This window comes from Pipistrellus kuhlii, unplaced genomic scaffold, assembly GCF_014108245.1.
Source record: "Pipistrellus kuhlii isolate mPipKuh1 unplaced genomic scaffold, mPipKuh1.p scaffold_m20_p_2, whole genome shotgun sequence".
Lineage (NCBI taxonomy): Eukaryota > Metazoa > Chordata > Mammalia > Chiroptera > Vespertilionidae > Pipistrellus > Pipistrellus kuhlii.
The window spans coordinates 168,282,811-168,297,653 of NW_023425515.1; the positions used below are offsets into that span (position 1 = coordinate 168,282,811).

General features: G+C 52.2%; 2 protein-coding genes across 3 annotated transcripts; one reads left to right on the forward strand and one right to left on the reverse strand.

Annotated features, from left to right (window-relative positions):
- Positions 1-5,236: 5,236 nt before the first annotated feature.
- Positions 5,237-9,356, forward strand: CDC20 (cell division cycle 20). 2 transcript variants are annotated; one of them, XM_036446996.2, is made up of 11 exons: positions 5,237-5,400; positions 5,504-5,741; positions 5,856-6,004; positions 6,103-6,199; positions 6,331-6,465; positions 6,557-6,753; positions 7,023-7,117; positions 7,262-7,490; positions 7,641-7,766; positions 8,622-8,739; positions 9,106-9,356. In XM_036446996.2, the coding sequence occupies exons 2-11, from the start codon at positions 5,561-5,563 to the stop codon at positions 9,282-9,284; spliced, it is 1,506 nt and encodes a 501-aa protein (XP_036302889.1). In that variant the 5' UTR covers positions 5,237-5,400; positions 5,504-5,560; the 3' UTR covers positions 9,285-9,356. The 2 variants fall into 2 exon arrangements, with proteins under 2 accessions (XP_036302889.1, XP_036302890.1); XM_036446997.2 differs by lacking the exons at positions 8,622-8,739; positions 9,106-9,356 and adding an exon at positions 8,462-8,591.
- Positions 9,357-9,520: 164 nt separating this feature from the next.
- Positions 9,521-14,465, reverse strand: ELOVL1 (ELOVL fatty acid elongase 1). Its single transcript, XM_036446998.2, has 8 exons — positions 14,331-14,465; positions 11,650-11,709; positions 11,278-11,468; positions 11,029-11,109; positions 10,812-10,868; positions 10,612-10,717; positions 10,384-10,520; positions 9,521-10,223 (listed from the first exon to the last, which is right to left on the reverse strand). The coding sequence occupies exons 2-8, from the start codon at positions 11,693-11,695 to the stop codon at positions 10,002-10,004; spliced, it is 840 nt and encodes a 279-aa protein (XP_036302891.1). The 5' UTR covers positions 11,696-11,709; positions 14,331-14,465; the 3' UTR covers positions 9,521-10,001.
- Positions 14,466-14,843: the final 378 nt, after the last annotated feature.

A 14,843-nucleotide genomic window follows, 5' to 3' on the forward strand; every position in this document is an offset into this window, starting at 1 on the left:
GTGCAATATCCCAGGACTAACAACAACTGGGAGCTGGTTCCACCCCTAAGCATCAAAGGATAAGGAGAGAGAGTCGTTACTAGACCTGGGGAGAGTAGCTGTGAAAGAGGGCTGCTTGGCTATCCATTTAGGTAGAGAGATATAGCCAACCTGTGGAGACACGGCAGGGAGGGAGCCAGGGGAATAAATAGCTCAAGGTCACTCTTCTCCCACCCTCTGATCTCTGCATTTGCTAGGGTTAAACAACAAAAATGATTGTCTCACAGTTCTGGAGGCTAGAAGTTCAAGGTGTCAGCAGGGTTGGTTCCTTCTGAGGCTGGGAGACACAATCTCCCCTAGCTTCTGGTGGTTTCCTGGCAGTCTTTGGCAGAAACATCACCCTTATCTCTGTCTTCATTTTCCCATGGCATTCTCCCTGAGTGCGTGTGTGTCTAAATTTCCCCATTTTATAAGGACACCAGACATACTGGATTAGGGCCCTCCCAAATGACCTCATCTTAATTACATCTGCAATGACCCTATTTCCAAATAAGGTCACACTCTGAAGCACTGGGACTTAGGAATTCAACATATGAATTTGGGGGACATAATTCAACCCATAATATCCTCCCGCTGGTGGAACCCAAACATAAACCAAAGCCCAAGGAAATCCATTGACACAGGCCATATGAATCATCCTCATAGAGCACAGGGCAGGGTGGAGAAGGATGAAGAGTGGGTCTGGATGGGACAAATGAATGACATCCAGTGTACTAATTTTCCATCATTCCTTCCCCTCGTCATATTCAAGGCTCCGACTTTATTCCTAGGGACTCAAGACAGGGATGAGGCCCAAACCACTGAACCTCTCACCTCACACCCACTCTACCATCATGTCCTAATCACTTTTACTTCTTAAATTCCATTTCCTCTATCTCCACTCAACTATCTACATACAGCCGTTTAACTAATATCTTTGCCTGTTTTATAAAATATATTTTTATTTCAGAGAGGAAAGGAGAGGGGGAGATAGAAACATCAATGATGAAAGAGAATCATTGATTGGCTGCCTCCTGCATGCCCCTCACTGGGGATCAAGCCCGCAACCTGTGCAAGTGCCCTGACTGGGAATTGAATTGTGACCTCCTGATTCATAGGATGATGCTCAACCACTGAGCCACATGGTAGTCCCTCTTTATTTTTTAAAAATATATTTTATTGATTTTTTACAGAGAGGAAGGGAGAGGAATAGAGAGTTAGAAACATTGATCAGCTGCCTCCTGCACACCCCCTACTGGGGATGTGCCTGCAACCAAGATACATGCCCTTGACCTGAATAAAACCTGGGACCTTTCAGTCCACAGGCTGATGCTCTATCCACTGAGCCAAACTGGTTTGGGTGGTAGTTCCTCTTTAGATCTCTCTAGTTTCAACCTGTATGTTGCCCCCAGATTGATCTTCCTATTAATCTCACTCCTTACCTTTGACTCTTCAGAATTTGATTTCTTTCTCTTCCACTACTTACTAATGTGAGGATTTAAAAATGTTAACACAATGCCAAGCATATAATGAATACTCAGTGTTTATTAAGCTATTTTTATTATCCCAATTAAGTGGTTCCACCCCCTGAATATTTTATTCCTTCCATATCCTCTGCTCCCCTAGATTCAAGTCCTTCAGGTGTGAGTCCCATCTGCGCCCCTCCCTTCTCCCCCCCCCATCTAACCAGCTCCTCAGCCTCTAATTATCCATCTCAAAGCCTTGTTCTCCTCGCCTCTAGCCTAAGAGAAAGTGATATTTCTCTCCTAGACTGGAAAAGCTCCCTGTGTTTTCTATCCCAGTTTCCTTGTTTTGTCAGCTGGCCCTTGCCTTGCCCCTTTCACCTCCCCTGACCCTTGCCTTCACCTTCAAAAAGACATAGGCCTCACCCTAGTCAGTTTGGCTCAGTGAATAATGCATCAGCCTGTGTACTAAGGGTCTTGGGTTCAATTCAGGTCAAGGCATGTACTTCTATTGCAGGCTTGATCCTCGGCCCTGTTGGGGCATGTGTGTGAGGCAACCAATCGATGTGTGTCTCTCATATCTATGTTTCTTTCTCTGTTTCCCTCCCCTCTCTTCCATTCTCTCTAAAAATCAATGGGAAAATATCTTTGGGTGAGGATTAACAACAACAGAAAAGGACATGTGACTCTTGGTGCTATTATTCCCTCAAACTCCCATTGCACTGCCCCTTTTTCACTCCCAGATTTCTCACACAAGAAGGCCGTGCTTGCTGCCTTCATATTCTCCCCACCCTTCTTTCTGCAACCTTTCCAATTGGAACCTGAGCATCCACTCTCCTGGTCCCACTCTCTCCAAGGTCACCGATAATTTGTTTCTCAAGAGCTATATCTGACCTCTTCGGTCATCATTCTGCTTAACTATTTTGCATCATATTAGAATTCTTCCCATTTCAAGGTCCATGCCAGTGTAATGTGGCTTCTTTCATTCCTTTATTTTGAAATGGATGAATTCCTTGAGGTTGTACCCTTATTTACCCTATCCTTATTCTCTGCAGTTAACCCTACTCCAGAAGCTGCAAACTGCTAGCCATGTCCCACCCTCGGGTATGTTTTGTTTGGCTCTTCCCTACACAGAAAACTCTCAGTGATAAAAACAAGTCCAAACTCAGTTTAACATTTAAGGCCCTGACCAACCTGATTCTAGACTACATTTCCTATGTAAATGGGACTCCTCATTTAAAACCCCAGGACATCCAACTCCTTGTTTCCCAAGGTAATTGGAAATAGAGAACATAAACACTTAAAAATCAAAGATAACAGTATTAAATTTGGGCTAAGAGCACCAGATTTTTCTCTGTCATCATCAAAGTTCACTCTACTACTTATTTTTGTTTGTCTGTTTTGTTAATTCTCACCACAGGATTTTTTTTTCCCCCCATTGAGTTTTAGAGTGAGTGGAAGGGAGGGAGGGAGTGACGGTAAGAGAGAGAAACATCCACATGAGAGAGACACATTGGTTGGATGCCTCCCACAAGCACTCCAACCATCCATGGCCAGGATCCAACTTGAACCTGCAACCCAGGTGTGCCCTTGACTGAGACCCTTCAGTGCTAAGGCAGATGCTCTAACCACTGAGGAACACTGGCCAGGGCACTCCATTACTTATTATTATTGGCTGTGTGCCTTTGGGCAAGTTTCTAGCCTTTTTCAGACCCAGTTTCTTTTTCTATATAAAAGGGGCAAGCTGATGTCTTATAGGAATAAGGATTAAACTCAATAATGTATGCAAGCCCTTTAAACATAATGGTTAGCAGATGGTCAATGAATGGTACCTATTATTGTTTGTATTATTGCTGTTTCACCTCTAAGCACATTCACACAATTCATTCAAGTCATAATTAGAAACTGGATTAAGTGGGTTTTGAACCTGGATTTCCACCAATTTGTGTGAATTCTGGCACATCCCTTCCCTGTCACAATGTCTCCCTCAGGGCAACCCCAACCTTACCTTCCAGAGAGGAAGGTCTGGATCCTGGTTGTTTTTCTTTTTTCTTTTTTTTAATATATTTTATTGACTTTTTACAGAGAGGAAGGGAGAGGGATAGAGAGCTAGAAACGTCAGTGAGAGAGAAACATCGACCAGCTGCCTCTTGCACAACCCCTACCGGGGATGTGCCCACAACCAATGTACATGCCCTTGACCGGAATCGAACCCGGGACCTTTCAGTCCGCAGACCAACGCTCTATCCACTGAGCCAAACCGGTTTCGGCTGTTTTCTTGACTATAAGGAATTCAGCCGAAACCGGTTTGGCTCAGTGGATAGAGCGTTGGTCTGCGGACTGAAAGGTCCCGGGTTCGATTCCGGTCAAGGGCATGTACCTTGGTTGCAGGCACGTCCCCAGTGTGGGGTGTGCAAGAAGGCAGCTGGTCGATGTTTCTCTCTCATTGATGTTTCTAACTCTCTATCCTTCTCAATTCTTCTCTGTGTAAAATCAATAAAAATATATTTTTTTTAAAAAAAGGAATTCACCCCCTTCAGCTTATTTCCTCTGATTGTAAAGCAGCAAACAAAACAATTTCAAAAACAAACACACGTACTACTTCTTTCCTAGCAGTGTTCCTGTTGCGGGCGGCAGGAACAGCACCAGGTGTATGATCAGAGGGGTCAGATCAAATCTGGGTTCAGCAACTTTGGTACTTGGGTTCTGGCTAGGAAAGCATTAAGTCCAGGGCCAAACTGTAAGAGAACATTTATTGGGTAAATTATGGAAGTAGAAAAGTAATTCCTAGAAGAAATGAGCTTAAGAAACAAGTTATAGATGTAAAGGAAGGGCCCTGGGAGTTTGGGAGTGAGGAAGCTAATGGTAAGGTGCCAGGGGCAGGGAGATGGCAGGGAAGGGGAAGGAGAAAGGAGAAACGTGAGTGTTCTCCTAGCAGGGAGAGCACATTGGGGTCCTCCATCCTGAGGGTTTTAATGGAGGGGAGTGTAGATGTCCCGGGGGAAGATTTCAACAGAACATTCAGCAGTTTTACAGGTATGTCCTTTGAGTTGTGGTCTTCTCTAACCTGCTGGCACCAGGGCAGAGGGTCATTACTCAATGCAGCCAGCTCTGAGGTCAGCCTTGGCATTGCTTATCTGGTTTTGTTGCTTTTCTGGGCCTGGGGTTGAAACACAACTGAGGCCTAGATGCTATCTCTAGGGAGGAAAGGTCAGGGGTTCCAAACTGCATGGCCACCCATATACTAGGGGAGGAACGGTCACCCAGGAGGGGATGACTTCCAACCCTACAATTGATTGTCTATCGTTAGGCACCTGGGGCTTTACACCCTGATGACCTCCAGTACCTGGCCCAACGTGCTTGCTCTGCTCATGTCTGCCTTACAACATTTCTACTTTCACCAAGCAAACAGCGGATGAACCCTAGCTAACTCTGGCCTCCCTTCTGTTAGGCCTCTCAGCCCTTTCACACCCCATCCCTCCCTTCCCCTACACCCTCTTCCTTCCCTTTCTCTTGAAGGGATCCAGGGCTTTAGGCCGCTCCACAGAGTTAAGCACTTGGGTATAATAAATACGGTAAACACCACAGGGAGGGTTTAACTCTGAAGGGCGGGTGACGGGAACCTGAGGAATGAATGGGAGCGAACTAGCAGCGCAAGCCCCGCCCCCCGACGCTCCCCGCCCCCTTCCCTCCCGCTTTCAGTCACTTAGTCGCGTTTCCCGGCTGAACTCTCGTGAGATCTGTGACTTGCCCCGGAAGACCCGCCCCCAGCGCCGTGGAGGCCAATGGGAAGAAGTGACGGTTACGACCGTTGGGCTTCAAAGAAGCCAATGAGTGCCGGGAGCGGAGAGTTTAAGACGCCTAGGCCTGCGCTCCTAAGAAAGTCGGTCCGGGGATCGCGACCTGCCCGGAGCTGACGGTGAGCGGCGGCCGGGCTCCGCGGAGAGGTGGGCCCGCGGCCGAGGCGGCCCCCGCTGTGCGGCCCCGGCCTTTGCGAGCTCCGGTCGCTTGTCTTCCTCCAGGGCTCGGCGGGCACCTTTCCCCTCAGGGGTCCGCTCCCCTCCGGACGCTTCGCCCCCATGGCGCAGTTCGTGTTCGACAGCGACCTGCACGCCTTGCTGCAGCTGGACACACCCATCCCCAATGCGCCCCCCGCGCGCTGGCAGCGCAAAGCTAAGGAGGCCGCGGGGCCCGCCCCGTCACCCATGAGGGCGGCCAATCGGTCCCACACCGCCGGCCGGACCCCGGGCAGGACTCCGGGTCAGTGGGTGCGGCGGGACGCGGGGCGGGAGAACGCCTTGCTGACAGCATCCTGCGTGTCTCTCCTCCCGCGGGGGCCTCGTCGGACTGTCTGCTTCCCTCTCCCCACCCTAGGCAAATCCAGCTCCAAGATTCAGACCACTCCCAGCAAACCTGGCGGGGACCGCTATATCCCCCATCGCAGTGCTACCCAGATGGAGGTGGCCAGCTTCCTCCTGAGTAAGGAGAACCATTCCGAAAATAGCCAGACGCCCACCAAGAAGGTAGGTGCCCGAGAGGGGCTTGAGGCCAAGGGACCCGTCTGTGTGCTTTGCGTAATGCCATCCTGCCACACTCACTCCCCACCGCCCTTCTGTGCCAGGAACATCAGAAAGCCTGGGCTTTGAACCTGAACGGTTTTGACGTGGAGGAAGCCAAGATCCTTCGGCTCAGTGGGAAACCACAAAAAGTTCCAGAGGGTAAGTCCTGAAGTTCATGGGTTTACCCACCCAAGACTGAGGGGAGGAGGGGAGTGCTACCTGGCCTTCCAGGTTAGGGCCAGGGGGAGGCTTTGGGTCTCACAGTGTCTAATCTCCCTCTTCTGGGACAGGTTACGAGAACAGACTGAAAGTCCTCTACAGCCAGAAGGCCACGGCCACGCCTGGCTCCAGCAAGAGGACCTGCCGTTACATCCCTTCCCTGCCGGACCGGATCCTGGATGCCCCTGAAATCCGTAATGACTACTGTAAGTGCAGCCTGTTCCTGGCCGGGTGGGTGGGGAGAGAGTGCCTGGGGGCCAGGCAAACAAGCATATGTTCTCTTTGTCCCTCTGGCAGACCTCAACCTGGTGGATTGGAGCTCGGGGAATATACTGGCTGTGGCATTGGACAACAGTGTGTACTTGTGGAGCGCTGGCACTGGCGACATCCTGCAGCTGCTGCAGATGGAGCAGCCTGGAGAATATGTGTCTTCTGTGTCCTGGATCAAAGAGGGCAACTACCTGGCTGTGGGCACCAGCAGTGCGGAGGTGCAGGTGAGACTTGTCCCTGGGCTGCAGCTGTTGTTCCCCAGGCCCCGGGGGAGGTTATGCCAAGGCCCAGTCTCTGATTGTTGTGTCTTATTCTCTCTCTCTCTCTCTCTCTCTCCCTCTCCCTCTCCCTCTCCCTCCCTCCCTCCCTCCCTCCCTCTCCCTCCCTCCCTCCCTCCCTCCCTCCCTCCTTCCCTCCCGCGCGCTCTCTCTCTCTCTCTCTCTCTCTCTCTCTCTCTCTCTCTCTCTCTCTCTCTCTCTCTCTCTCTCTCTAGCTTTGGGATGTGCAGCAGCAGAAGCGGCTTCGGAACATGACCAGTCATTCTGCCCGAGTGGGCTCCCTGTGTTGGAATAGCTATATACTGTCCAGGTCAGTGGTTTTTGTTAATCTGTTGCAAAATCAGGCTATGGTTTTTGTCCTCCCCGAACTGTACATCCCTGAGTGAAGCAGCTCTGCCTTACTGGTGGCATTTGGCGCTGCCACAGGACCTGATTCCCATCTTCCTTCTTGCAGTGGCTCACGCTCTGGTCACATCCATCACCATGATGTTCGGGTAGCAGAACACCATGTGGCCACACTGAGTGGTCACAGCCAGGAAGTGTGTGGGCTGCGCTGGTCCCCAGATGGACGACATTTGGCCAGTGGTGGCAATGATAACTTGGTCAACGTGTGGCCTAGCGCTGCTCTAGAGGCGGGCTGGGTTCCCCTGCAGACATTCACCCAGCATCAGGGGGCTGTCAAGGTAAGAGGGGCTCGGCTGGGGCCTCTGCGGACCCTCACCCAGAACCTGGGGAATGTTATGGGGAGATGGGATGCTGGGATTGGTCTGGTTAGTCTGGGACCCTCTATAACTCCTTGGGTTACCTGCTGACTCCACTTTTGTCCCATCTAGGCTGTAGCTTGGTGTCCCTGGCAGTCCAATATACTGGCAACTGGAGGGGGCACCAGTGATCGGCACATTCGCATCTGGAACGTCTGCTCTGGGGCCTGTCTGAATGCTGTGGATGCCCACTCCCAGGTAGTCTTTTACCTGTTCTAGTCTCACTCCTAGACACATTCTTACTCTTTATTTCTTCCTGGGCAACCATGTTTCCTAAGTCTGTACCATGATGATTTCCAAACTTCTAAGTCAGCTCTCACTCAGGAGCTCCAGAACCATATTTCCAACTCTCTGTGGCCCATCTCCTACCCCATGTCCTATAGGTGGCACCACCCTAATAGGCTCCTAATTAAACTTGTTACTTCCCTTTGCCTCCCTAAAATGTGTCCCTCCTCCTCCTCCGCTTATATTCTTTGAGAGGACAAAACCTACTAAATAATCTGAAAAAAACAACAACAAAAAACCACCCTAGAATCTTTCATCCTCCTCACCTAATCAACAAGATAGTTTTACCCCAAAATGTCATTCACAAGTGTTTTCTCTCCTCAAGTACACTGGTCTCAGTATTCTTAGCTCCTCTAGTCTGTCCTCTCTGCTGGGATCTGGGTGGTATGTTACTGTCCTTAAATCCTGTAGTGGTTCCCCATCACCTACAGCATATATCCCAAATCCATTAGAATTTGATGACCTTGCTGGTGAGTCTCCTGGATGACTCCAGCTTCTCCTTTCATTCAACACCCACTCTGCTCACCTTCATTCTAGATTTGGGCTTTTGAGCCAGAGTTCAAATTCTGGCTCTGTCACCTACTACTTTAACTTGCTTGTGATCTTAGGCAACTTGTTGAACTTCCTTCTGCACTTTTCCTCATCTGTAAATGGATATAATGGTTATAATTCTCAAAAGGCTTTTGTTAGGATCATGGTCACTCTAGTCTGAGTGACCTGGCAGTGTTCCTAACACTATGTTGAAGCTACAACATCCTCTCCCCACAGGTGTGCTCTATCCTCTGGTCTTCCCACTACAAGGAACTCATCTCAGGTCATGGCTTTGCCCAGAACCAGCTGGTTATTTGGAAGTACCCAACCATGGTCAAGGTGGCTGAGCTCAAAGGTATGTGCTAAATGACAGAAGCCAGACACAAAAGACCACACATTGTATGATTATTTATATGGACTATCCAGAAGAGAGAGAAAACAGACTAATGGTTACCAGGGGCTGGAGGGAAAGGGTAATAATGTGTGACTTTCTTTATGGAGTGAGAAAATGGTCTGGAATTGTAGTTGTGATGATTACACAACTCTATGACTATACTAAAAACTAATGAATTGTACACTTTAAAAGAATAAGTTTTATGGTATGTAAATCATTCAAAGCTGTTACAAAAAAAGAAACCAAAAAAAGGTAGGTTGCCCCTAAAATTGGAGTTGTATGTCTACATTCATGTGCTGCTCTGACTTTTCCCTTTCTCATGCCCAGGTCACACAGCCCGGGTCCTGAGTTTGGCCATGAGTCCAGATGGGGCCACCGTGGCCTCAGCAGCAGCAGATGAGACCCTACGCATGTGGCGCTGCTTTGAGTTGGACCCTGCGAGGCGGCGGGAGCGGGAAAAGGCTAATGCACCCAAAAGCAGCCTCATCCATCAAGGCATCCGTTGAGGACCAACTCTCATCACTTCAGTTTTTATGTTTGCTTTTTTTATTTTTCTAATAAAGTTATGTCTCTCTTCTTGCATGACCTCTATCTCAGTGGCTTTCTCAAGAGGCTCCTCTCCTGTTGGAGAGCTAGAAATGTCTGTCCTGTCGGAGCCTTGACCATCTGTCCTGTTCATAGACAGGGCCAGCAGGCTTTGTACCCTTCCTCCTCAGTTACACACGCACACAAACAGCCTCAGTAGCTTCCTGTCACTTTTAATGAAGACACGAGTGAGCAGCCTCCACAGGCTGTATTCCCAGGCCTCCCACCCACTCTGACCTCTGGGTGGAAAGGAGGGAGCCTGGGTCCGTAGTGACAGATTATTGCTGACCTCTTCAGTGTGAGGAAAAAGGCCACAAGACCCTGGTGGGGGCCAGTCCTGAGTGCTCCTCTCCCAAGTTTAAGGCAGGGAGGGGGGAGTAAGCGTCCAGCCCTTTCAGCCCCCAGCTCGAGTGGCAGAGGGCAATGAGGCCATGTCCCTGGGGCTGGCTGGGACAAGTGGGTGAGGAACGGAAGCTGTGGTCCCTGTGTACCAGCTGTGGGGAGGGGAAGGCTCGTCCCCTGCTCAGTCCTGACCACATAAGCCCTGGTCACAGGGGTAGTTGGGGAGGACAATGATGGATGCTGCCCAAGGTGCAGTCCTGAGGCACTTAGGTGGGCGCCTAGCAAGAGCATGTTTCTCAGTTGGCCTTGACTTTGGCAGTACCTGGAGCTCCGTTTTGCTGAACCACACGGGGCAGCCGTTTGCCTTTGGTGTAAGAATGATACCAGAAGTTGGAGAAGAGCACGAAGAAGATGGTGCCGTACATCCAGATGAGGTGGATGATGACTGGGTACTGGTAGTTACAGCTGGGCATGAAGTAGTACTGGGAGATGTGCAGCGAGACCAGGACAAACTGGATCTAGGATAGAGAAAGGCAAAGGTCAGAGGGCTGGAGGGAAAGGGGGTAGAGAAAGACTGAACATTGAGTGGGGGGATAGAGTCAAAGGTGAGAGGTTGGATAAAGGAATGATCCAGACTAAAGTATTGGGATGGTTATAGGTCAGGTCCAGGCCCCTCACCAGCTGGATGGCTGTCATGTGCTTTTTCCACCAAAGGTAGGGCTGAGCCACAGGGCCAAGGGCAGACAATCCATAGTACAGGTACATGATGACATGCACAGAGGAGTTTACCATGGCATGGAAAGAGCCCATTCCTCCTGTGAGTGGACAATGAACAGAGTCAGGAGAGTCGAGCCTCTAATCCCCAGTGCCTGCCCCCTTTTCCCCCCAACGGCCTTCATCACTCACCTGGGGCAATTTTCACTCCCCACCACCAGCTCCAGGGAAGCACTGAGTGGTGGAAGACATGTAGGAAGGTCACCTGTCCATCTTTTTTCCGGAGAATAAAGATCACCTGAGAATAGTAGGGAAAGGAGTTTCAGAGTCAGGGCCTCTTACTCCTTTCTCCCCTCCCCCACGCCAAGTTCTCCCAGTTCATATACTCTCACCGTGTCCATGAGCTCAATGAACTTGGAGAAGAGGAAGAGCCAGGCCACTCGAACCATCTGCAAGAAGTCAGGGCAGCCTTAGGACCCCGCCCCTTAAGACGACTAGAGCCTCCCTAAGCTGGCCCAGGAGCACAGGTCACGCCCAAATTGCTCCTATCCCCAGCTTGTTTACAACGCAGGCACCCCCGCCCCCCACCCCCACCTCACTCCTACTTACCCTCAGAGCTTCTGGGTTGTTGGAAAAGTCCACAGGGTCGCAGCGCCAGGTGTAGCTGCTCAGCCAGCCAGACATCAGGAACTAGAAATGGGATGTGGATTAGACCACCAGAATGCCCTCCCTCCTCCCAACCCCTCCCGTTTGCTAGTTGAAAAAAATGGATCTGAGCCTTTCTGGAAAGGAGATGCATGCTGTGGCTCCAAGGCCTTATACTGCAGAAATCGAAGCCTAGGCACCCCAGAGTCCCACCTCATAAACAATGTAGAGGGAGAGTGCCACCAATGAGAAGTTGTAGACAACCATGAAACCACGCAGTTGGAAGGGCTTCCGATTGGCCATGATTCGAGGCCCAAGTGAGAGAACGAAGTACACATAAGTCAGGAGAATGGAGGTCATTAGCAAGGGGGACCCCATCAAAGGGTAGCTCTGTATCCGGGGATCTGCAAATAAGGATCAAAGGAGTCAGGAAGTGCCACAGGGTTCAAAGGGTCCCAATCAGGTCATGTACAGACATGAGGTCAGGTCACCAAGGGTCAAAGGGGTGGGTAGGGACTTCCCATTAGGTGACAGTCCAGAGATCTCAGGACCGGAGGGAGGTAGGGCAGGTGGACAGTATCTTACCTCCATGCTTCATCATGGTCTGGTACAAGTTCACAAGAGCCTCCATCCTAGTTAATGACTCTGGGGAGGCATGGAGGGCAGATGTCAGCCAGGGTTGTGTTCTCCCATCTTACCCCTGACCCACAGACAGGACAGAGACCAGACAACTCCCGATACCTCATTGCAAAAGGATGTAACAGAGAGAGGAAGGAATTGCTGGGGATTAGGGGTAGGAGGAGACAGTTTGGCGGGGGCATCTGCTTCCCACACATCCTGCCCGCCTGGGAAGGGCTGTTCCACCCTTCCTTTCCTCCCTGCACTCTGCTCTTCTCTGGAGATTTTTACTTCATGACCTCCCATCCCCTCTTCCTCCAGCAGAAAACTCTCAAATTCGATCCCTTTCTAGAAAGTCTTAGCTCTCACTGACAGGGAATCCATCTCCCGAATGAACTGCCTGCCTCTCCCTTCCTCACCAAAGTCTCTCGTCTCTCCAGCTCTGGGTCTTGCTTCTCTCCAGGGATCCTCCCCTTCAACCTCTCCTGGCCCGTATCGGGATGCTCTTCTCCTGGGATTGTCCTTTCCAGGACTCTCCTCTCCCGAGGATCCCTCCTTTCCCCAGCAGGGACTCTCACTTCCCAGCCCGTCCGGCCAATCCTGTCCCTCCTTGGTGGTCCCTCTGGTCCTGGTGCCTTCTGAGACTCTCCTCCCAACCCCTCTTGTCCCTTCCTCCTCTCCCCTGCCGAGACATTCCCAGGCTCCTCTCGCCCTCCAGAGCTCTCACCTCCAGCCTCTCGGCTCCTCTCCGGCACTCTCCTCCTGCCCTTCCTCTCTGGGAGCCTGGCTCTTTGAGTCTCCTGCCCCGGCAGCTCCACCTGTCTGACTAGATCTGGCAGCAGCCCCGCCCTCCACCCACCCCCGCTGCACCGCACATGGGGTGGAGGGTGGGTCCAGGCCACAGGTCAGTGCCTGGAGGAGCAGGACCCACGAGGATTGAGAAAGCCAAGTAAAGCTGAGACTCACTGTCCACCCACCCTCCCCAGATCAGCCAGATGGTCCAAGGTTCTAGGTTTTGAGCCACAAGCCTGCAGAGACTCCAGGCCCAGCCCAAACCTTGGAGCAAAGAGAACTGCAGAAAACCCACACCCCGGGATCTGCTAAACTAGCCATAAATTCTCTCAGTTTGTCCTACTTTTAAATGGGTCCAATCGCCCTTCTCTCCCAGGGAGGGGCAGGGAAGCCAGTGGCATGTGAGGAGGTGGGGACGTGGGGGAGGTCTCAGGAATCTTCCCCTCCCTCAGGGAGGAGTCTAATGATCTGGGCCCTCTCCCCCTCAGGACCTCAAGGAATGAGGGAGGAGGGAGGAGAGCTCACCCGGACACAAAAGCCAGACCCAGAGGAGCCTGGGGCTCTGAGGAAGTCCCAGAGGGACAATCCAGTCCCTAAACTGCCCGGGGAAACAGAGCTACCTGTGCAGGTACTAAGTGAAGAACTCACCTTCTGATGCATCCAACGAGGCTGCGCATGCACCCCTCACACACACACACACACACACACACACACACACACACCCCGGGCTCACATCCCACAGGTGCTCCCTCAGCCTCCATGTCAACCCCCAACTGCCCCACCATGGTCAGGCCCGCGTCCTTCCATACACACATGGCCTCAGACACACCTGCCTCTCACACAGCTCTCCCCTCACCCACCCCATGACCAACTCACCAGGGGCTAGCACCCATGGAGCCCACACAACTCCTGCGGGCATACCTGCCCTCCGCTGACACACCACCCAAACAAGCCTCTGTGGACTCTGACATGCATAGTTTCTAATACTCAGACCTGCTCCAAAAATACATCCACACTAGTGAACACACCCAAAACACTCCCAAAACACTCACACATCCTCCCTCCTGGGTCCTGCATTACCATGTGCTTATGGTAATACAAATGCTTCGGCTCATGCCTACGTGAGTCACAGATAAATGTGGCCACACACAGAAGCTCACGCAGCCCACTTAGCAGGGAAGGAATATAAAATCACCCGTACCACATGTTGACACACACCTGTCCTTGGCCAAGCACACAGATCTCTTTTCACGGATGACATTCATTCGTTCGTTTACTCCATTCATTCACAGTCATATTTTCGTCGGTTGCCTGTTTTGTGGGAGGGCCTACCAGGAGAGGGGTAACATGTGCTCTAACACACAGTTCCTTCCCGGCCCAGGAGTTTGCCAGCTCTTATCTCTCTCAACCACCACACTCGCAGGCACCCTGGAGGTCAGGAGTGGCTCAAGGTTCGGGAAAGGACCTCTCCCCGTGCTAGAAAGAATCTGGGTGTGTCTCCCGTAGGGGAACTCGGTCCTTCCTTTTAAGATGGATGGAAGGGAAAAGAAAACAGGCAGAGGAAGGGGGGAGGGGAAAAGAGGAGGGAAAGGAAGGGAGGAGGGAAGGGTCGAGAGGGAAGAGGGATAAGACCTGGAGGTGGTGGAGGAAGGCCTAGGTTTGAGTAAATGGGGTCCACGCACGGGAGGGAGGTTGCTGGAGAGGCCCAGCCCCAGAGAGCTGGGACCTCCCACTCACTCTCCCCAGGAACAGCCTCGCCCACAGCCAGGGCAGGGCAGGGCAGGGCTGGGCCGGGCGAACCACGCAGGGGACCCCGGGCACGTGGGAGCGCCCGCCCAGGAAAGGATCAGACTCACCGGTGGGGGACCAGGCAGGCAGCAGCCGTGGGCTCGGAGGGAGCAGGGCCAGAGAGAAGTCCCCAGGGCCAGCCTGCCTGCCACTTCCTCATCTGCTGGGCCGACTTTCTGTCACCAGAGGGGGAGGGGGCGGGCCGGGTGGGGGGCGCCTGCTGATTGGGTCTCCGGCTGAGGCAGGAGGGGCCGTCCAGCCTCAACTGGGCTCGGCCCGCAGGGCGGGAGCAGGGGCGGGCCGCCCGATCCCGGGCAGGAAGCACGCCCAGCCCGACTCCCCACCCCTTCCCTCGGCATCACTCAGCCCGCCGCTGTCAGCTCGCGCGCGCGGCCTGGCTGGGGCCGCCAGGGTGGAACCCTGCTTCTTCCTGACATTCGGCCCATGAATGGCCTTATTCTGGGCCTCCTGGTGATGAATCCACCAACACATCTGTGTGGGCGGGCAGGCCCACCCAGCTTAGGATCCTGGGAGAAGTTCGAGGGCCCAGCCCTTCCTCAAAGAGCCCCCTCTCCCAGAGG